The sequence below is a fragment of the Notolepis coatsorum genome (assembly GCF_963971535.1).
Source record: "Notolepis coatsorum genome assembly, chromosome: 9".
Taxonomy (NCBI): Eukaryota; Metazoa; Chordata; class Actinopteri; order Aulopiformes; family Paralepididae; genus Notolepis; species Notolepis coatsorum.
The window spans coordinates 31,776,861-31,800,744 of record NC_140173.1 but is presented as its reverse complement, the minus strand read 5'-3'; the positions used below and the strand labels follow the sequence as shown (position 1 = coordinate 31,800,744).

General features: G+C 41.4%; 1 protein-coding gene across 1 annotated transcript; it reads left to right on the top strand.

The window, feature by feature from the left end:
* Positions 1 to 1,191: 1,191 nt before the first annotated feature.
* On the top strand, positions 1,192 to 23,674 carry LOC311234481 (E3 ubiquitin-protein ligase TRIM11-like). The gene is made up of 2 exons (XM_084321691.1): positions 1,192 to 1,306; positions 21,446 to 23,674. Exon 2 carries the CDS (start codon positions 21,448 to 21,450, stop codon positions 23,002 to 23,004), a length of 1,557 nt encoding a protein of 518 aa, XP_084177817.1. The 5' UTR covers positions 1,192 to 1,306; positions 21,446 to 21,447; the 3' UTR covers positions 23,005 to 23,674.
* Positions 23,675 to 23,884: the final 210 nt, after the last annotated feature.

Sequence of the window (23,884 nt, the reverse complement as noted above, 5' to 3'; positions counted from 1 at the left end):
TTATTCCATGTACTGTATTTGTGATTGATTGTACATGGTCTTCATTCCAAATAATTAACTAAACTTAACTGTTGCATATTTAATTCGGTTGAAAAAACATAATTATGTAACTACTAAATGGGGTGACAGTGGCTCAGGAGGAAGAGCGGTCGTTTGGTAGTCGGAAGGTTCCTGGTTCGATTCCCGCTCCTCCCGGGCAGCATGTCGAAGTGTCCTTGAGCAAGACACTTAACCCCTAATTGCTACCCATTTGCCGGTTGGCACCTTGCATGGTTGCCTCCGTCATGTGTGAGTGAATGGGTGAATGTGAATGTGAGGGACTAAACACGTTTCGCAATTATGCCACAACAATGTGGAACACCCTACCCAAAGCTGTAAAGGAATGTGAATCACTACCCACCTTCAAAAACACTCTCAAAGAACACCTACGGGAGACTGCAATTCAAAACTGGCCCCTACAAATGTCCTAACCCAGTTGTACAATAAAGACCAAGCATGGCTTTGTCAGTATTCCAATGTACAGCCCTACCCAACCCCCCCCCCACCTCCAATGTACAGCCCCACCCCACCTACCCAACCTCCCCCAATGCACAGTTTCTATGTCAAATGTATATACACTCTTTTTCTGGATTTTTTTAGTATCACAAACAGTACTGTATTTGAAAATCTGGTATGTCATAAATGTATAGATGTAGCAGTACTGTCTATCTGTATGTCGTGTGTGTCATATGATGAATTGAAAATGGGGGACCCTGATGGAAACAAGACGAAAGTCTTTCTCAGGTCTGCATCCTCTTAACAATTGTATGTATTGAGCTGTACTGTACCCATTCTGCAATCTGTTAATAAACTTTTCAATCAATCAATCAATCAATCAATTCAATCAATCAATCAGAAGCAGAATTTAAAAGCGCTATATAAAAAGCACCATTTAACTGTTTAAACTCTTGTTTAAACTGCACAGGGGGATAGAGATCAAAGGGTTTTGGTTATCATTTTCACAACAACAGCAGGTCTAACATTTTGGGTAATTTTACATCAACATACCTTCTGTTAAAATATGCAACAAGGTTGAAAAATACGCTTTTCATTGAACTGAACCTTTAAGTTGTTTTAGGGGCAGGTTCTGTGAATACTCCAATCACAAACAACTGTGTTGAGGGCGGGGCTTAGTGACGTCACTTTGCAGAAATGAAACTGAAAGCGCTGAACGGCAGAAACACGCAGCAGAAGTCTTACAAAGAGAGTTTCACCAAACTGTCCAGGCCTGTTTACACGTGTAAAGAATAGATCGAGCCATTTAAAGGTGAGTAGGATTTTAATAAGAAGGAAATGTCTGTCTATCTGTATGTCATATCATGTTATGATGAATTGAAAATGGGGGACCCTGATGTAAACAAGACGAAAGTATTTCTCTGGTCTGCATCCCCTAACAATTGTGTGTATTGAGCTGTACTGTATTGTACCCATTCTGCTGGAAACACATGCTTGATATGGAGAATAAGAACATCACTGGATGGCAAAGCAAGTTGGAATGGAAGTGAGCAAAATAATGTTCATGAATACAAACCATCATTAACACAGAAACATCCTCCAGCATTACAGGATGTATCGAATGCCACTGAATACATGATGATTGGCAGTAGAGAGCTCTGCTGTTGCTTTATCAGGAATTGAGTGATGTCATTTTGTCTTTGGATAGCATTAGCAAGAGCATTCTGGTTATTGTTCACATCATCCTGTCTGTAACCTGCTCTTTGAGAGTCAAATACATTGGCACCTGCTGTATTGGTCAATGGTGTTTGTCTCAAGCTTGTATGCAGAGCAGGAGAATGGGGCCTTGCTTTGCAAAGACTTGGTCTCCCTTTTGGAATCATGTATTCAGTGGCATTGGATACATCCTGACGATCCTGTAATGCTGGAGGATGTTTCTGTGTTAATGATGGTTTGTATTCATGAAAATGATTTTGCTCACTTCCATTCCAACTTGCTTTGCCATCCAGTGATGTTCTTATTCTTGCCCGAGCAAGAGAGGATCTTTCACCGCAAGGACGACTTCAAGCTGGAAATGGTAACAACAGATGAGGTACTCAATAAACTGAGCGCCCTCCAACCTAACAAGGCCACTGGCCATGACAACATCCCCTCCAAATTCCTCAGAGACTCAGCAGCCGCCATCACCCCAATCATCACACACATAATAAACCTCTCCATAAAACAGGGACACGTCCCCAAGGACTTCAAAATTGCGAGGGTGACCCCTCTGCACAAAAAGGGCAGCAAATTAGACCCAGGCAACTACCGCCCTGTTTCTATTCTCACCTCCATCTCGAAAGTCATGGAAAAAATAGTCTACGAACAGGTCGAAAAGTACCTAGCGGAAAAAAATCTAATCTACGAATTCCAATCTGGCTTCAGAACATCCCACTCCACTGACACATGCCTTCTCTATTTGAATGACCACATCAAACAAGAGGTGGACGCAGGCAAATACTGCGGCATGGTCATGCTGGACCTACAAAAGGCCTTTGACACGGTCAATCACTCCATTCTGATTGACAAGCTAAAAGCAATTGGTTTTGATAGTCTATCAGTGAGCTGGATGCAATCCTACCTTGAGGGGAGGGAACAGATGGTGGAGGTAAACGGTACCCTATCCCCCCCCCCTCACAGTGAGCTGTGGTGTTCCACAAGGAAGCATACTAGGACCGCTACTGTTCCTAATTTATGCAAATGACATGTCGTCAGCTTGTGACTGCAACTTGTTCCTGTTTGCGGACGACTCAGCCCTGCTGGTCTCTGACAAGAACAAGTTACAGGTTGAAAAAACCCTCAGCTCGGAACTAGGCAGAATCTGCATATGGCTCGCTGATAACAAACTATCATTACACATGGGCAAAACAAAGTCCATTCTCTTCGGTTCAAATAACAAACTCAGCAAGACCGACGGCTTCTCAGTTACAGTGGGTGACAATATTGTCACAAGGAAAGATGAAATTACCTACCTGGGTTCCATCCTAGAGGCTAATCTCTCCTGTGACAAAATGGCATCCAATGTAATAAAAAAAAGTCAACCAACGAACCAGCGTTTCCGTTAGCCGGTAATTACCTGTATTTGACCGGCAAAATCTGTTGAAGTCCGACATATTTAATCTCTCCGGTCTTAATGTCCGGTGAAAATAATTCCCTGAGTCTAAGCACAATTTGATTATTTGAATTGTATTAAAATAGGCTAAAATTAAATAGCCTATGCGATGAACGAAACGATCATTACATTTGTTTCCTCGTTGCTTCTAATAATGACAACGACGTTGTCAGCAAGAGCTTAGTGCTGGGTGTGCGAACTTTTGTGAAGCTGCAGAGCCAGAGCAACAGCAGCACAATGCAGTATTCCAGCAGTACTCCAATTCAGCCATTTTCAGCCAATGTTGGGTGGGGGGCGCTGCTGTGCGGTTCCCAGAAAAGAGCCAATAACAGCTGAATCAGCTGCTCTGCAGCGCCATACTCTTTGCAAATAAGTCGTTGCGAGGTGGAGAGAGTCGTCACGCAAACCACGATAATGTTGCCGTCTCTCTGCTTTCTCAGTTCTTCGCTTGATATAATTAATACAAATGTCCAATATAACGGAATTCGTTAGCTCATAAAAATGTGATTATAACAGACTGCTGTTTAGTGTCGGACCGACTGCCCACATACGCGGTCTATTTTATTTCAAGTCAGCAGCAGCACGGAGTATCGAGGGACTTATTTTATTTGGAATATATTAATGACTGTATACGGATACGCAAAAGTAGCCTAGTTTTAAGTAATAATATTATAAATCTACATGCCTTGAGGATGACATTCTTTATATAGCCTGCCTATCAATTGTTTTAAAGCTCAATAAACTATGACCGGAATTAATCTCATTTGTCCGGTAGATTGAAATCTTGCAGGTCACGGAGACCGGCAACAATTTTTTCTAACGGAAACCCTGCAACAAACTCTATTCTTGTACCGGATCTCCTCTCTGGTAAACAAGAATACGCTGAAGACTCTGGCAGGAGCACTCATTCAGGGGTACTACGACTATGCTTGCACCTCATGGTACCAAAGCACCTCAAAGGCGCTAAAAACAAAATTACAAACATCTCAAAACAAACTGGTCAGACTACTGCTTGACCTTACTCCTAGAACCCACCTCACCCCTGCCCACTTTGACAACCTAGGATGGCTTAGAGTAGACGACAGAGTACAGCAACTTGCAATGGGCCTGGTCTACAAGATACACTACACGACCAAGGTACCCATGTACATGTCAAAATACTTCCCAAAGGTCAGTGAATACCACGATCACAACACCAGAGGGAGCTCCACAAATCATGTTAAACCCAGATTCGGCTCAAATAAGGGACTAAACACGTTTCGCAATTATGCCACATCAATGTGGAACGCCCTACCCAAAGCTGTAAAGGAATGTGGATCACTACCCACTTTCAAAACCTCTCTCAGGGGACACCTACGGGAGACTGCAATTCAACACTGGCCCAGGGGAGGAAATTAGGCCACTTTACTCGCCAATTGCGAGTATTTTTTACGTTTGGCGAGTAATTCATGAAGAGCACTCGCCAGTCTGGCGAGTACTAGTAATTACAAAAACAAAAAAATCATTCTGCAATCTGCTGATTCGCTCACTGGCACAAACCGAACTCTGACTCCCCCCTTGATTCCTCCCATTTGCGCCACATAATAATCAGACCATAACCAATGAACATCATCGTTGTACAGATGCGTTCTAAGCTCCTCCAATGAACACTCGTTTTCTAGAAGATGCCGCCCATCTAGGGGAAGTGGACAGACCACTGCGCGCAGACCTACAAACTCCTGCCACCGGCAGCCGGCTTGACAACGTAGACAAACTTACAAAAACACATCAGTGGATGAAAATAATTGCATGTAGAGTCGTCGCTTTCGGATATCAGTGCGGTCTGACATGGGGGCGAACAACAGCACGCGACGCGTCTCATTCGAGTCGGATGAGAATGACCAGTCAACCAGCATTAGCCGGCTAGCTACCTAGCATGTAACAAGCTACCATAACGCGCATTCAACATAGTGGACGACTATACTGAGCGGCTTTGCTTAAATGCAGCCGAGTGACATTTTTATTATTACCGAGTTTCCCCCCATATCACCACTCGCCCATATGCCCTTCACAACGGTGATGTTGTCATACTTGGCATTCAGAATACACCTGCTGAACCCCTAGCGTTGTCGATTCGGTTCCAATGTATTGTCATCTTACAGCACAAGTACAGTACAACCAGAATACATTTGGCATACAACCAGAGTGCAAATGTAACAAGTCAAGTTCAAGTTGTTTTATTTAGCTATTACATTACAGTGAAATGCTTGGTTCTTTCACTGCCCAACTCAGTCCAACCTAAACCAACCCAGTATTGATTGATTGATTGAAAACTTTATTAACAGATTGCAGAATGGGTACAATACAGTACAGCTCAATACACACAATTGTTAAGGGGATGCAGACCAGAGAAGGACTTTAGTCTTGTTTACATCAGGGTCCCCCATTTCAGTCCTGTTTGCTTAATGCCTTGTCCACTTCCTCCACACTCCAATATGCCCTTCAACCCTGCTCCTGTCAAACCTGCTCTTTCCATTCCCTCCATCATGTCCCCCCTTTCTGATGAATATTTCCTGCACTTAAGAGTCAGACACACATTCCTAGTAGTTGAGCTGTGATGAATGAATGAATGAAAACTTTATTTAACAGATTGCAGAATGGGTACAGTACAGTACGGCTCAATACATGCAATTGTTAAGCAAGGGGATGCAGACCAGAGAAAGACTTTCGTCTTGTTTACATCAGGGTCCCCCATTTTCAATTAATTTTCAATTCATCATTCAGTATAACCTAGACCAGCCCAACCCAGCATCTTTCACTGCCCAGTTCAGCCCAACCCAGTCCAGAATAGTTCCCTCTTTCATGTTAATATGTGATTTAATGATGTAATATTTTGAAGAGTAGAGACAGTGTGATTAATTTACTATGATTGAAAATCAATTTAGACGAAGACGTACAAAGAAGTAATTATCACAATTAGCGATTTTTTTTGTCTGGTAAAAAATCTGTTTGGCTGGTAAAAAAAATCAGATACCCGCCAGTTGGCTGGTAAGCCAAAAAGTTAGTTTCCTCCCCTGCACTGGCCCCTGTAAATATCCTAACCCAACCCCCTCCAATGTACAGTCATTTACCTAGTATGGTTTTGTCAATAGTCCAATGTACAATTTTGTTTGTTTGTACAGTGTCTTCCCCCCCCCCCCCTCAATGTACAGTTTTGCTTGTTTATACAGTGTGCCCCCCCCCCCAACCACCTCCAATGTAGATTACCCAGTATGGTTGTCAATATCCCAGTGTACCCAACCCCCCCCACCCAACCTCCTCCAATGTACAGTTTCTACGTCAAATGTATATACTCTCTTTTCCTGACTCCTTCTGTATCACAAACAGTACTGCATTTGCAAATCTGGTATGTCATAAATGTATAGATGTAGCAGTACTGACTATCTGTATGTCATGTATGTCATATATGTCCTGATGAATTGAAAATGGGGGACCCTGATGTAAACAAGACGAAAGTCTTTCTCTGGTCTGCATCCCCTTAACAATTGTGTGTATTGAGCTGTACTGTATTGTAGGGCTGGGCGATATGGCCTAAATATGATATCACGATATTTTCTGACCTTTCGGCGATACACGATACACATCACAATGTTTTTCTTTTTTACCCCAAACAATTCATTATGAGGCTTACCAAGACAGTATTTGAGTTTGCAAGCTAACATTAAAGACAAAATAAAATACCCATGCATTTAGCATTTTTATATTAGATTTAGATTATTAGATTATATATTGCATATGAGATATTATATGATTTAGATATGAAATATGATGAATTGAAAATGGGGGACCCTGATGTAAACAAGACTAAAGTCTTTCTCTGGTCTGCATCCCCTTAACAATTGTATGTATTGAGCTGTACTGTACCCATTCTGCAATATGTTAAAGTTTTAAATCAATCAATCAATAAATAGCATTTTAGCATTTTTATGAAACTACTGTATATATGTATGTCTCTAAATGTTTTGATGAATTGAAAATGGAGGACCCTTATGTAAAAAAGCCGAAAGTCTTTTTCTGGTCTTCATCCTCCTGTACTGTATTGTACCCATTCTGCAACCTTTTAATACAGTTTTCATTCATTCATTCTGACGGAAACATAATCATTTTGATTGACAGTCGAGTCTGCCAATGACGTCACACCGCTTGCACCCGCCCTGCTGTTCTTAGCACCAATCGGCAAGCGTTATTAGTTTTTGACTTCCTGAATGTCCCGTGTGCTGAACATCAACAAAGCTACTAACGTTAGCTCCCCGCGGCCGTCGAGTAGGAGACCAGTGCTTCACAGGATGACTAAATGAGGCATAATGATTTTACTACAACGAATGTTATAATAAAAGCCTTTCCATACATCTGTCTGATTGAAAACTTTATTAACAGACCGCGGAATGGGCATATCTCAGCACAGGCTGAGATATGAACGAGTAACGTGTGGACAGATTGACGCGACACAATCCTCTTGGGCAAAACATCACAATATCCACGATACGTTGAAAAAGTGTATCGTTAATGAACTGTACCCGATATTTATATAATATCGTCATATCGCCCAGCCCTACTGTATTGTACCCATTCTGCAATCTGTTAATAAAGTTTTCAATCAATCAATCAATCAAACCCTCTTCCAGTTCCAGGATCTTTATTTTTGCAATTGAAGCAGCCAGCTCAGCTTCAATTTCCAGTGCTTCTCTTTGTGATTTTAGTCTGGATTCTTCCATATCAAGCATGTGTTTCCTTTGCGAAATTGCAGCTTTAGCCTCCAAAGCAGCATGCTCAGCCTTTGCTCTTAGTCTAGCAGATGATGCTTTTGATGTTATGGATGCATGTGACTTTGTGCTAGATCTGCTTGAAACAGCAGAGATGCTGTCATGGGGATGAATTATATCCTGTAGGTTTGAATCCTCTTTCAACTTTACAGCACATTCTGATGTAACCTCAACATCAACATTTAAGCCCAAATTACTTGGCAAGTCATGGTTGGCAAGTCATGGTTATTGGTATCCTTATCATCAGACTCCAGCACACCATGCACCCACATGTTAACTTGACTAAGAAAGTCTTTGAAATCCAAGAGCTTTGGTTCAAACCAGCTGGCATGATCAGCCTCTTTTTCCTCTTCAGGCAACATGTGCTGCACAGCCACTTGCATCTCCATAAATGCTGACAACAGATCATTGAACATGCAAACATGATAGTCCATGTCTTTTTTCATGAGTGTGATGATTTCATTCTTTTTCTTTGTCAACATGCCCAGCCTACTTCGCCGAGTGCCAATCAGCTTCCATAACATTTCCTCATGACTGGATTTAGCAGCATCGGCCATTTTGATTTCCAGTTAGAGCTGCCGCGGTATTGATGTTTTCCTTACCGCACACATTTGCAAAATATTTCCTACCGCCGCGGTTATTACCGCACGCACAAAAAAAAAAAAAAAAAAAAAGTTTGAATGCATTTTTTTTTTAGTAGTAGTCTACTCTTTATAGCATATAGCCTGCCTCTAGTCTAAATGTCTATCTTTAGAGGATGACTTTGCAGCATGAATATTGTTTGGGATTCGGCAAGCACGCATTAGTTATTGAAAGTGAAACACGGATTCGAAGTTTCCCCTCTGGTTGTGCGCAGTTCACTCGGTGTCGCGGGCAGGGGTGGTTACCCCTAACCCCCCCGACCCTTTCTTATTATTATTACTATAAAGTTACTACTTTATAATAAAGGCATTCGTTTTGTGGCATTAACATTATATAGTTATACGTTCAATAACATCAGCGTATTTACCGGACAATAGCAAGGCAAGCAATACTCTATTCATATCTCAGTTCCTTTCTTTGCTCAGAGCGTGCTGAGTTGTCCCATTCTGCGGTCTGTTAATAAAGTTTTCAATCAGACAAGTGTATAGAACGAAGGGCTTTTATTATAACATTCGTTGCAGACAGTAAAATCATTATGTCTCGTTTAGTACTCCTGAAGAGCGATGGTAGTCCACTCCGGCGGAGAGTTAAAGCTAACGTTATTAGCCGTGTTGTGATGAGCTGACATTCAGGACGTAAAAAACGTGTGACGCGTCTCTCTTCTGACCAATCAGTGGTCTGCAATGTTTCACGTGACTTTTCTGGTACCCAATAGGGTCGCTTGGAACCTCGATGGAGGAGTAGGGTATATCTGCAGAGCCGCAAGCCCAACGAGAGGAGGGTAATTTATTATTATTATTATTATAAAAAACAGCGGTGACGCGGTATTCAGCCTACTCTGCGGTGGCCGTGATGTAACAGCGATACCGCGGTAATGCGGTAATCGCGGCAGCTCTATTTCCAGTCACAGCTCTTTGTTCCAAACATCCAATTCAATACAGCATTTCCAGTGAGGGTTTACTTGTAAATCCATTCACAGTTGTGACATCATGATTCTGTGACATTTGTGACATTTGCTTCCAACAACAGATGACTTGTAGACAGTAGATGAGCATCTTTGGTTCTTCATTAACTTGATTTACTTGTAAATTCATTACATCATGATTTCCATTGAGCTTCAAACACTTGCTTCCAACAACAGATGAATGGTAGACAGTAGATGAGCATCTTTGGTTCTTCATTAACTTGATTTACTTGTAAATTAATTCACAGTTGTGACATCATGATCTCCATTGAGCTTCAAAACACTTGCTTCCAACAACAGATGAATGGTAGACAGTATGAGCATCTTTGGTTCTTCATTAACTTGATTTACTCACTGTTTTCATTGTTGTCCTTGATTTACGCACTGTTTTCATTGTTGTCTGTATTGTTCCAAGTTCAACTCCATTGTGTGGAATTCCATCCATGGTAGAATTTCTCTTTAAACTTTAATGTCTGGAGAGATTCTGTTAATAACGTTTTCAATCAATTCAATCAATCAATCAATCAAATACAAATGTCATAAGAATATAGGAATCCGTTTTTACACGAATTTACACACCCAAACCAAACCTCTGTGTCCATTATATTATATTTAATGGCATACACTTTGATGGTACCATACTAGCAGGAATGAGTGTATTCAGTTCATTTTGACTTCATAAGTTTACATTTAACTTTATTTGCACTGTGTCCAGGGAGCCTATATTCGAATACCAACCGTTTTGTGCGTTTTGCTAATCTGATTGGCCACTGACGTTTCTGGTCATGTGACATGTGCACCAATCGTGTGACGGCAAGTAGGGCTGGGCGATATAGCCAAAAACGTTATCGCGATAAAATTATAAAATTATTTTCATATAACTCGATATCGATAATTATCGTCGATATAATGTCTGTCAAGTTTAATTAACTTATTATGCCCGGCGCCGATGGACTTGTTTTTCTGCTGCGAATGTCTCGAGTTGATGTCGTCATCAGTCCACGCACATTAGCAGTTAGCCAGAGCGAGACAATCCCATGACAATGTACTAGTAAATATCCCTAAAATACTCTGTTCCGCCCCAATAAATTGCAACGACGTCCACCGTATACCACACACCACTATAACCGTGGCATCAGAATTCACGCCACATACATACTCTGCACGTAAATATATAAAATCGCGCCGTGCAAGCTAATTATCCTAGCCATGCATGTATCCAAATGTCCTAAATATCCCTAAAATACTCTGTTCCGCCAGAATACATTGCAACGACGTCCACCGTATACCACACACCACTATAACCGTGGCATCAGAATTCACGCCACATACATACTCTGCACGTAAATATATAAAATCGCGCCGTGCAAGCTAATTATCCTAGCCACGCATGTATCCAAATGTCCTAAATATCCCTAAAATACTCTGTTCCGCCAGAATACATTGCAACGACGTCCACCGTATACCACACACTACTATAACCGTGGCATCAGAATTCACGTCACACGCATACACGGCACGTAAATATATAACATAGAGCTGTGCAAGCTAATTATCCTAGCGCCAGCCTTGAGTCCTAAACCAAAACAGTGGCGCATCTGGAGCTGTGGTGCGTAAGCACGTCACGTCATCACGTAACATTGGTTGTTGTTAGAGATGTTCCGATACCATTTTTTCCTTTCCGATCCGATTCCGATACCTAAGCTTTGGGTATCGGCCGATACCGATACTTATCCGATACCAGTGCACACATAAAAAAAAAAAAAAAAAAAAAAAACGATATTATATAAATTATACTTTTTTTTTTTTTTTAACAAATACTGTTTTATATAATACTGTTTTTTTAGTAATAACTAGAAAGTAATGGTATTTATTCAACAACAGGTGATTGTATAGATTTGTATTAGTATCATTAATCAATGAGTATGGGGCTTCAGCACTGCAGATATACCCTACTCCAATGATCCACACGGACATTATACGTTGCTGCACTCGCTACCCACTGGCTCTGCAGATATACCCTACTCAGTCTGTCTACAAGGCTCCGTTTCAGTAGCAGTCGGATCTGTTGTGATTTTTGCTCAATAAATATTCAACATTCTCTTTTGAGACTCCGCCTCAGACTCTTATCATTTGGCACTAAAGGCTAAACATTGTCACCGATATGGCTGTCCGCAACATGTCATTAATTGTGTACGCGAGGTGGTCTCAATGACGACGTCAACGTGAGCTAAGTTAGCATAGCATGAGCTGCCGGTATATGAAAAGACTGTAACGTTACTGGTGACATTGTGATTTAACAAATACTCCTTTGCCAACTTGCTGTACTTTGCTTGCAGGTCTGCAGCCATTATTGCTGGATTATGAATAGCCCCAACTTTAGCCAAGGTAATGTTAAAGCTAGCTTTCGGTTAGCTGTTCAATGCTAATAACACCAGCCACCAAGCGAACCCATGAGCTCCCCGTCAACACCGCTCTGTCGGGACGATGACATTTAAGAAAGTATCTGCTGTTAAAATGACAAATGGCATTGACACTTTAATCGATTAAGCACACGTTTGTTTTATAATGCTTACTCAACAGACCGCAGTGTTGTTGATAAATTACGTCATATGGTATCGGAGCGCAGCATTAGAGGGTACTCGCCGATACCAGCATTTTAGGCAGTATCGGCGGCTTTTCCGATACTGGTATCGGTATCGGAACAACTCTAGTTGTTGTTAGTGAGTGTGTTGAGCCGAGGCTGAGCGGAGCCAAACTTGGAAAATCGATATATCGAAACTTTGCGACCACGTTTCATGTTTATTTCGAGGAAATAATTTATCGCGATATTTATCGTTTTATCGCCCAGCCCTAACGGCAAGTTCTTTCGACGGTTAAGCTTAGGCACTCTTTCGAAGTTGGTTAAGGTTAGAGTTTGTCTTAGAGCAGGGCGATAGAACGCCAGCCCTGATTCCAAACTCTAACCAACTTCGAAAGAGTCGCCCAAGCTTAACCAGTGATAAATTAGGCGTTAGGTAGTTTGCAGGCTGTTCAACGCGGAAATGGGAAAAGACACAGCTCGTCACGCGATTGGGCGCACATGTCACATGACCAGAAACGTCAGTGGCCAATCGGATTCGCAAAACGCACAAAACGGTTGGTATTCGAATAGACGCGTCCAGGGATGCAGTTGTAATACCAGAACTGCCTGGACGCCACGTGCACGCGCGCTCCCGCACATGCGCATACATGTTCCCTCGCGGTCGCACAGAACAGATGATTATTATGCATAAATAGTAGGAAACATGTTTATATAGGAAATTACTAGGGATGTCCGATATTATCGGCCGACCGATATTATCGGCCGATATCGGCAGTAAAATGTGATATCGGAAAATATCGGTATCTGTAAAAAAAAAGTTTTTTTTTTTTTTTTTTTTTTCTCATTTATTTAACCTTTATTTACCCAGGCAAGCAAGTAAGAACCAATTCTTATTTTATTTATTGTCAAAAGTATGCATGTTGGTTTAATTCAACAACAAGAGATATGTAATGTTAATTTTTACTTTTTTAATTATCATATTTTGCACAGATAATGCTTACATTTAGAAAGCATTTTGAATGCATCCAGTGAAATTATTAATTACCTGAAATTATTCAGTTTTTTTGGGGGGAAACCCTGCATATATCGGTATCGGTTGATATCGGTATCGGTATCGAAATTAAGAGTTGGACAATATCGGAATATCGGTATCGGTAAAAAAGCCAATATCGAGCATCCCTAGAAATTACTAGTTTTAGTTTAGTTTTTGTAAATATTCCCTTGAAATAGAGAAGCTGAAAAAGGTAGCAGGATGTAGCCTTCAATATATAAAGAAACTATATTGTCAACAGATATGGTTGAAAAACAAACGATGTTTTAAATGCAATTGTAGATACAATATTGTAGTTACAATTTCTTTAATTGAATTAACTTAAACTAGACAAGTAAATACAAACTAAATTAACAATGTAATTTACAGTTTATAGAAGGACAGTTTCCTTCTGAAGCACAACTTAATGCCTCGTCCTTCCAGTCGGGACCATTTGTCACATAGTGAGAGTTTCACAGAGCATCTCTTTCTTTGTTATGTTAGTATCAATTGGTATCCTATTATTATGCAAAGTCTAGGTGATAGATAAGTGCCGGGTAGTGTAGTTGAAGACACCTGACGACCTGCGCTATTGTTATAAGACGGTGGGTACTGAGTGGAGCGCATTTTTGTGTGCGTGCGCGTGCACATACTTCTGCTCAGAAAACTGCTAGGACGGCGTGGGACCACCACTGCATCACTGACTGTGTCCAACTTATTAAGTAACTATTTGGTGAGACAAGCGCCTCTGTGGGGCTGAAGCAGGAGGGAGACATGATTACAGGGAGTGGTGCCTGACGTCATTATGGAGCAGGAGGGAGACATGATTACAGGGAGCGGCGCCTGACGTCATTATGGAGCAGGAGGGAGACATGATTACAGGGAGTGGTGCCTGACGTCATTATGGAGCAGGAGGGAGACATGATTACAGGGAGTGGTGCCTGACGTCATTATGGAGCAGGAGGGAGACATGATTACAGGGAGTGGTGCCTGACGTCATTATGGAGCAGGAGGGAGACATGATTACAGGGAGTGGTGCCTGACGTCATTATGGAGCAGGAGGGAGACATGATTACAGGGAGTGGTGCCTGACGTCATTATGGAGCAGGAGGGAGACATGATTACAGGGAGTGGTGCCTGACGTCATTATGGAGCAGGAGGGAGACATGATTACAGGGAGTGGTGCCTGACGTCATTATGGCCAATCAGAACAACATGCGCCTGGTATATAGGAATAACTTCCACCGAGGACAAAGACATCCAATATTAAGCCACGTTAGGGCTGGGCGATATGACGATATTATATAAATATCGGGTACAGTTCATTAACGATACACTTTTTCAACGTATCGTGGATATCGTGATGTTTTGCCCAAGAGGATTGTGTCGCGTCAATCTGTCCACACGTTACTCGTTCATATCTCAGCCTGTGCTGAGATATGCCCATTCCGCGGTCTGTTAATAAAGTTTTCAATCAGACAGATGTATGGAAAGGCTTTTATTATAACATTCGTTGTAGTAAAATCATTATGCCTCATTTAGTCATCCTGTGAAGCACTGGTCTCCTACTCGACGGCCGCGGGGAGCTAACGTTAGTAGCTTTTAGGGGTGCACCGATATGAAAATTGGCCACCGATACCGATACCGATTGTTCAACTAACACAATCGGCCGATACCGATACCGATACCGATAATTGTGGCAAAAAATAAGTATTTTTAATTTTTTTTAATATTTTTTTTAATATTTTTTTTAATATTTTCTTTTTATTTTTTTAAATTTTTTTAATGAAACTACTGTATATTTGTATGTGTGTTTGTATTTGTAGGCCTCTTTACTTACTTAAAAAAGGAAACATCAAGAAATATGTTTATGGTATCACTGATCCCTCTCCCAGTATCGTCTGGCGGCCTGCAGAGGGATACTATTTTCTCAACCAGAGCTTTCAACCAATGCAATGGAACCATTCTGGCGGCCTGCAGCGGGATACTATTCTCTCAACCAGAGCTTTCAACCAATGCAATGGAACCATTTTGATTGACAGTCGATTCGGCCAATTACGCCACACCGCTAGCACCCACCTCCTGCTTACCACCAAGCGTTTATTCATTTTTCTACTTCGGGGCATGCCGCCATTGATCTGCTTGCAAGAATGCGAGTCAAACTCAGAACCACAACAAGCTAATACGTTAGCTGCCCGGCAGTGCCCGCCGACCAGCGCGCTCCACAGGATGGCCAAACGAGACACAATGATTTTACTGCAACAAATGTTATAATAAAACAAAGCCTTTCTATACATTTGTCTGGTTGAAAACTTTATTAACAGATTGCAGAATGTGTAGTTGGGTACGGAATGAGCAACGGAATGTAACCGAGCTATGCACGGCTTGCTTGCTATCTTCGGGTAAATACTATGCTGATGTAATTGAACGTGTAACTAACTATAATAACGTTAATGCCACAAAACGAATGTTTGTGTCATTTTAACAGCAGATACTTTCTTAAATGCCATCCTCCCGACAGAGCGGTGTTGATGGGGAGCTCTGATGGATTCGCTTGGTTGTGTTATTACTATGCATTGAACAGCTAACCGAAAGCTAGGGTTAACTATGTTAAAGGTTTAGCCATAACGTTACGTTGGCTAAAGTTGGGGCTATTCTTAATCCAGTAATAATGGCTGCAGACCTGCAAGCAAAGTACAGCAAGTTGGCAAAGGAGTATTCCAACGTAAATCACATTTTCACCAGTAACGTTAGTCTTCTGCCTCCCGGCTATGAACGGACTCGGAGTAATGCCTTGCTGCTATGGGTAATAATAATATGCTGATGTTATTGTCCGTGTAACACTAACTATATAACGTTAATGCCACAAAACGAATGCCTTGTTAATCATAAATAGTAACTTTGATGCAGTAGCTTGTGTGTGTGTGGGGGGGACGGCGGGCGTTGTGCAGGTGGGTCGCGAGTGATTTTTTTTTTTTTGCCTTTTGACGCTACACAAATGGATGGTTAGTTATCGGCGACTGCTATCGGCACATTTGAGCTTATCGGCCGATAGGCCGATAGCAGTCAACAAGGCACTTATCGGCCGATACCGATACCCGACCGATATATCGGTGCACCCCTAGTAGCTTTGTTGATGTTCAGCACACGGGACATTCAGGAAGTCAAAAACTAATAACGCTTGCCGATTGGTGCTAAGAACAGCAGGGCGGGTGCAAGCGGTGTGACGTCATTGGCAGACTCGACTGTCAATCAAAATGATTATGTTTCCGTCAGAATGAATGAATGAAAACTGTATTAAAAGGTTGCAGAATGGGTACAATACAGTACAGGAGGATGAAGACCAGAAAAAGACTTTCGGCTTTTTTACATAAGGGTCCTCCATTTTCAATTCATCAAAACATTTAGAGACATACATATATACAGTAGTTTCATAAAAATGCTAAAATGCTATTTATTGATTGATTGATTTAAAACTTTAACATATTGCAGAATGGGTACAGTACAGCTCAATACATACAATTGTTAAGGGGATGCAGACCAGAGAAAGACTTTAGTCTTGTTTACATCAGGGTCCCCCATTTTCAATTCATCATATTTCATATCTAAATCATATAATATCTCATATGCAATATATAATCTAATAATCTAAATCTAATATAAAAATGCTAAATGCATGGGTATTTTATTTTGTCTTTAATGTTAGCTTGCAAACTCAAATACTGTCTTGGTAAGCCTCATAATGAATTGTTTGGGGTAAAAAAGAAAAACATCGTGATGTGTATCGTGTATCGCCCAAAGGTCAGAAAATATCGTGATATCATATTTAGGCCATATCGCCCAGCCCTAAGCCACGTCATCCATTTATGAATGAATAGATCATGTGTTTTCCTGTATGTGTTCCATATAGACCCTACACCTATTGAAATCCCTCATTTTTGTTCATCCGGTTTATCCCTAAACAATCAATCCATGCTAAAGCTAGATATGTAAAAGGTGAAAGACTCTCACACAGGGAACAAAGTAAGCAAACGCCAATGGCGTGTAGATTTCCTCTTTGGCTGGTAAATTACAGAGGCTACTCAGCCACTCTGGCGTGTAAAATAATTGGGAGCCATATGAGCATATTACTAGAGTATTATATCAGGGCTATACAGTGCAAGCATTTCACTCGCATTTGCCTCTAAAAATAGATTTGTGCGAACCGGAAAAATCATTTAGGAGCACAGTGTGCGAGTAATAGTCTTGCGTAGTGGGCGTGTCAACTGCGCAATTGTCATTTCATAATAGAAACGGAGCAGCGCGGACCAGCTCTGTAACAACTCATCTCAGGTAAAGCTGCTTCTATGTGCAACGAAAACTCCGCGAGCAGCAGTTCCAATTGTCTAACATGCTTTGCATCCTCGCCAGTTATACCCACGTTGCGCTAAAAAACAATAACTACTGTAATGTTATCTGCTAACTGAGTACTCCACCTAAGCTAACCTGCTAACCACTGCTAACGCTAATCACTGGGGACGCTCACGCTCAGAGGCATAGTGAGGGAAGGGAGGGCTGAGAATCTGTCTCTCTCCGTCTATCTCTGTGTGTGTGTGTGTGTGTGTCTCTTAGAGCCATATGAAATCCGCGTTCACGGAATCGCGGACGGAATCGCGGAATTAACCAATAAAAATGGAATCAACTGCAAAACGTGGAATATTGCAGAATTTGGCCTAATCTGGACTGAAATTTCGTTTTATGGGTGGAACGTTTGGTGCACACGCGACCGGGGAGGCGGGGACTCTACAGCGTGTTACACACAACACAGCCGCGGTGCTCAAGCGTCTGGCTGCTTCAGTGTTAACATCGTCAAGAAGCTAAACAATTCCACAATAAGCCCTCAATTCAGAGCAGAACAGTATCCTAATGACTTTTATGCCTCCGGTGATAAGGTGTTTTGCTAATTCTGTCAACGTTCCGTGGACTGGACCCGCAAAAACACTTGCGACACTATTGTGATTAAATAGCTATAACGTTAGGACGTTTAGCTTCTAGCTAAATCTAGTGCACCCATCCATTTGTTTAATGCAAACGATTGTCATTATACACTGCCCTTTATAAACTAAATACACTTAAATAGCTATGTAACGTTATAGGACTATATGGAAATGATGGCTTCTAGAAGTTCTAGCTAAATCTGGTGCACCCATCCATTTGTTTAATGCAAACTATTGTCATTATACACTGCCCTTTATAATCTAAATAAACTTAAATAGCTATGAAACGTTACAGTACATAGGACTATAGATGGAAATGATAGCTTCTTGCTAAATCTAGTGCACCCATCCATTTGTTTAATGCAAACGATTGCCATTATACACTGTCCTTTATAAACGAAATAAACTAAACTAAAGGTGCCTAAATTATGCATTACTATATTTCATCACAATATAATAGATATAGCTAGGTTACTGACATTGTCATTGTGATAATGTCAGTAGTAGCTAGCTGTATCTATTGTTTACACTTGAAATATGTATTTTTATTTTGTCACAATATTAATTGAAAAATATTGTGTAAAATTTAACTGTATTTCTGAGTTGCAGCACTTAAAAACATTAAATGGACTGTTATATCTTATTCAATTGTGGACATTTATTCATTCCCACTTATTAGACACTATTTCTGATGGTAAAATGAGCATAAAAGGCAAAATACAGAATTCTGAAATATTAAAACGGAAAAAATGGAATTTGGGAAAAAATAAAATGGAATTTGGAAAATAATAAAACTGATTTCATATGGCTCTAGTGTCTCTCTCTCCCTCTCCCTCTCTCCATCTCTCTCCTAAACCTATTTCATTCAAAAGGAAGATATTGATGGACAGTAGCTATAGTATATAGCTCCGTAGCTGTAACAGAATAATTGTATTAATTACTATTGATTAACTATTATTCAATAGCGTTTAAATTATAATGAATTAAATAATTGTATAAAGAATTTTCCATGTTCTGTCATCTAATAATATATTCCATTACCTTTCCTATCTGTCTGTATCTGTATCAAAGTCAAAATGTTGGTATCGTGACAACAGTACAACATACAAAAGCAGCTTGACAACCGATATCCTTTGCGTCTAGTAGGCATGGGCCAATGTGTGATTTTGGTGATATGTGCTATTGCACAGATGTTCCCTTAGTATGCACACGCACGCACAGTATGCATGTAATAAATAGTTTGTTAATAAACTGTTACTTGAAACATTTTCACTGTGCTCAAGTTTCTTTGTGTGCTCCTAATTTCTATTTTATTTAGGAGAACATGTGCTCCCTGGGGAAAAGGTTAGCGTAGAGCCCTGTATATAGTAATAATAATAACATGGCGATATACTAAAAAGCTATAATATTTGGCTGGTAAAACATCTGCCTGGCTGGTCGTTTTTTTAATCTACCAGCCACCTTGGCTGGTAAGCCAAAAAGTAAATTTTGTTCCCTGCTCTCACAGCCATGCTGGTTTGGCAAAATGACATCCAGTCATTTTCGTTTGAAACAACTTTTAGTCAGAGAGCATCATGGTTTCTCCATAGAGCTCCATTATACGTTTAGTCAGGGGAGTGTGTCATGCAGGGCCGTACACTGCGACGAGATGATCGCAAATTGCCCCTAAATTTGGCCGTTGCGAGTGGAAAATAATATTTGGGAGCAACCTTGCGAGTAGTGATTTCAACCCTTCATTCGCATTTCACTCCTAATTTAATCCATACAAATTGGATAAAAAAATTGTAAAACATTAGCCTACAACCAGGGCTGTACAGTGCGACACAATGTCGTGGTGCTATGAAAGAATCTGTCGCCAATGAATGAACTTAGTGCAATAGCCTGTGTGGAAAAAAATTTGCGTGTGGAGTGAATCTGGGCCACTTGGTAGTTGTAGTCTATCGTGTGATTAAAGACCATGTCCCTGTCTGCGTAGAGTCTATACATCCAACACCAAATCCCATAATTCCTAGCGAACAATCTAAACGAAACTGAATGAACTTCCTTTCAATAAGTTTAAGCCGCTAATTTTGCTCTGCAAGAAGAACGGAGTGGATATCAGTCCATCTTATGACAACCACGTCCGATGTGGAGAGATGATAAGATGATGATGATTGATGTGATGATGTGATGATTGATTGACGGGGACACGGACACTTCTAACGTTCAGGTTCAGCCATGCATTAGGTGAGTAGTAGCCCACTATTAGGACGTGAAATACTGTCTACTTAAATTTCCCTCCGGGGATCAATAAAGTATCAACCTATCTATCTATCTAATAATGAGACAATATGCAAATAAGATAATACTAATAATTGTCGCGGTTCCCCGTATATGAAATGAAAGTGGCTTGCAATTTACTGCTGGTAAAATCACTTTATTTCTCGTTTTGCATAGTATTACATTCCACTTCTATAAACAATCAAAGTCCTACCATAAGAGCCTCATACGGGTCAATTAAACCTTTCTGATTAGTCTTTCCTTCGAGTTAAGTTGAACTGAACATTTCACAAGCGCAAATGTAAATAAGGTTGCCTCGCAACACGGTTTTCAAAATAAAGGTCACATTATACAAATACCTCTCAATTCTTATATAAAAAAAATCCCGGATATACATTAATTGGCATAGATCTCTATAAACGGCCCAACACATTGATCACTTTAGGCACACACTGAAACCAGTAACATCACAAATATGAAGCAGGTAATTACCCATAAAAATAATAAACCTTTCATGGGGTTATTTACAATAATAATAATTCACTTGATTTCTAAAGCACTTTTCATTGTGAAACAAATGTATGCAGAGTTTCTTGTCCTCCTGATTAATGCAATGGTGTGTGTGTTGTGGTGATCTCATTCAAGGAGCACTACAAGCGCGCGCACACACACACAGTTTGTTGTTTTTGTTCTATTAGTGATTTACACACTTTCTCAGTTGGTTCATTATAAAAGATACAAACCTGAAAACAAACGCACTTAAATGTTAAATAAAAGGACCACAGTAATGAGGCAGGAGGAACATATTTTTTTAATAATGGTAAAATTGTTATTAAATGTGGCCCTAAAAAAATTTCTTTGCCCCTAGCCACACCACCCATCTTGGTGCAAGCGGGTTCCCTTCGAACCACCATGTTACCTTGTGCCCAAACAGCCAGCGCATGCCTTGCGCTTCACTAAAATAGAGCCCTATGTGTTTGGACACAGTGAATGGTTGCTGCCTGGCAGCTAGGTATTTATCATTTGTTTTTCTTTGTTCACAGTTATGGCCAGTTCCAGTCTCAGTTCCAGTCTGTCAGAGGATCAGTTCCAGTGTTCCATCTGTCTAGATGTGTTCACTGACCCAGTCACCACCCCCTGTGGACACAACTTCTGTAAGACCTGTATCACGCGCTACTGGGATAGCAGTGACCGCTGCCTGTGTCCCATGTGTAAGAATGCCTTCGAGAGGCGACCGGATCTCAAAGTCAACACTTTAATCTGTGAAATGGCCGCTCAGGTTAATAAACTGGCTTCAGTTGAAGATGAAACCAAGCCTCCGGAGCGAAGTCATCTTGTTGAGTCTGGAGAGGTTCCTTGTGATGTTTGTACTGAGAAAGGGGTCAAGGCTTTGAAGTCCTGCCTGGTGTGTCTGGCCTCTTTCTGTGAGAGCCACCTGCAGCCTCACCAGATCCTGGCTTCCTTCAAGAGACACAACCTGATTGATCCTGTGGAGAACCTGGAGGACAGGGCCTGTAAGAAGCACAAAAGGCCTCTGGAACTGTTCTGTAAGAATGACAAGATGTGCGTGTGTTTACTGTGCATTTTATCTGACCACAAGACCCACACGACTGTACCCATTGAGGACGAGTGTGAAGAGAGGAAGGTAGAACTGGGAAACACAGAGTCACAAGTACAACACATGATCCGGGAGCGACAGGAGAAGGTTCAGAAGATCAGGAACTCTGTCGACCTTGGTGACAGAAACACATCTGAAATCATTAAGGCAGCTGAAAAGACCCAGAAGGCTTTAGAGAAACAGGCTGAAGAAATCATCAAAGAGCTTGAGGAGGAGATCAACATGTTACTGAGCAGGAGCTCAGAGCTGAAGATACTCTCACACACAGAGGACCAACTCCACCTCCTTGAGAGCTCTGCATCCCTCTGCACCCTCCCCACAACCCAGACCTTGCCTGGAATGAAGCTCCAGTTTGACCGAGTCTCCATGGAGGCCGTGAGGAGAGCTGTGGAAAATATGCAGAAGACGCTCTCTGAGACACTAGAGGTGATGGGAGTGAACACAGTGAGACAGTATGCTGTGGACGTGTCTCTGGACCCGGACACTGCTCATCCTAGACTCCTTCTCTCTGAGGACCGCAGACAAGTGAGATGTGGAGACGCCCAACAGGCTCTCTCCCGTAATCTCAAAAGATTTGAGAACTACCTGTGTGTCCTGGGGAAGAAAGGGTTCGTCTCTGGGAGATTTTACTATGAGGTCGAGGTAACGGGAAACGACTGGTGGATAGGCGTCGCCACAGAGTCCATTAACAGGAACAGCAGCATCCAGTTGAGTCCTGACAGCGCGTTCTGGGTTGTGAGATTTGACAGTGGTGTGTATACAGCTCATGCTGACCCTCCTGTCACCCTCTCCCTGACAGAGACGCTTCAGACACTAGGGGTGTTTGTGGATTATGAGGCCAGAGATGTCTCCTTTTACAACGCAGACACTGGAGCCAACATCTACAGCTTCAGTCGCTGCCCATTCTATGAGAAACTGTATCCGTTCTTCAGTACGGGAAACAAGAAGCGGCTGACCCTCCGCCGAGTCAGTCAGACCGGCTGAAGCAGTGATTTGACAAGGCAGATGATTGGCGGCAGAGTGAGGGGAGTATGGTGTATGTTGGACTGTATGACCTGGACAATGAAAGACAGGGGAGGAAGCAGTAGGAGAGAAAGAGGAAGTGAAGATAGGGGGTGGTAACATAATTATTATTATTATTATGATTATTAATAATGTATGAATATGTGTATTATTATTAATAATCGTATCTATATTACTAATAATAATAACATCAACAATAGCATTAATAATAATAATATTGATATGATTATTAATAATACATTCGATTTGTGCTTTTCACAGTGCTCAAAGTCTCTTAACAGAATGGGATACAATTGGGTCAAAAGCAACATTTGTGAAAATGTCGATTTGAGGCTGATTTAAAGAACAGTAGGGTGTTTTTTTGTGTGTTTGATTTAAAGACCAGTAGGGTGTTGGCAGTTGGGTTTTGAGGTTGATTTAAAGAACAGTATGGTGTTGGCAGGTGGGTTTTGAGGCTGTTTTAAAGAACAGTATGGTGTTGGCAGGTGGGTTTTGAGGCTGTTTTAAAGAACAGTAGAGTGTTGGCAGGTGGGTTTTGAAGCTGTTTTAAAGAACAGTTTGGTGTTGGCAGGTGGGTTTTGAGGCTGTTTTAAAGAACAGTAGAGTGTTGGCAGGTGGGTTTTGAGGTTGATTTAAAGGGTGTTGGCAGGTTTTTTTTTAGGTTGATTTAAAGAACAGTAGGGTGTTGGCAGGTGGGTTTTTAGGCTGCCAACTTAGAGGAGGTGGAGGAGGTCAGAGAGGTAGAGGAGGTGGAGGAGGAGGTCAGAGAGGTAGAGGAGGTGGAGGAGGAGGTCAGAGAGATAGAGGAGGTGGAGGAGGAGGTCAGAGAGGTAGAGGAGGT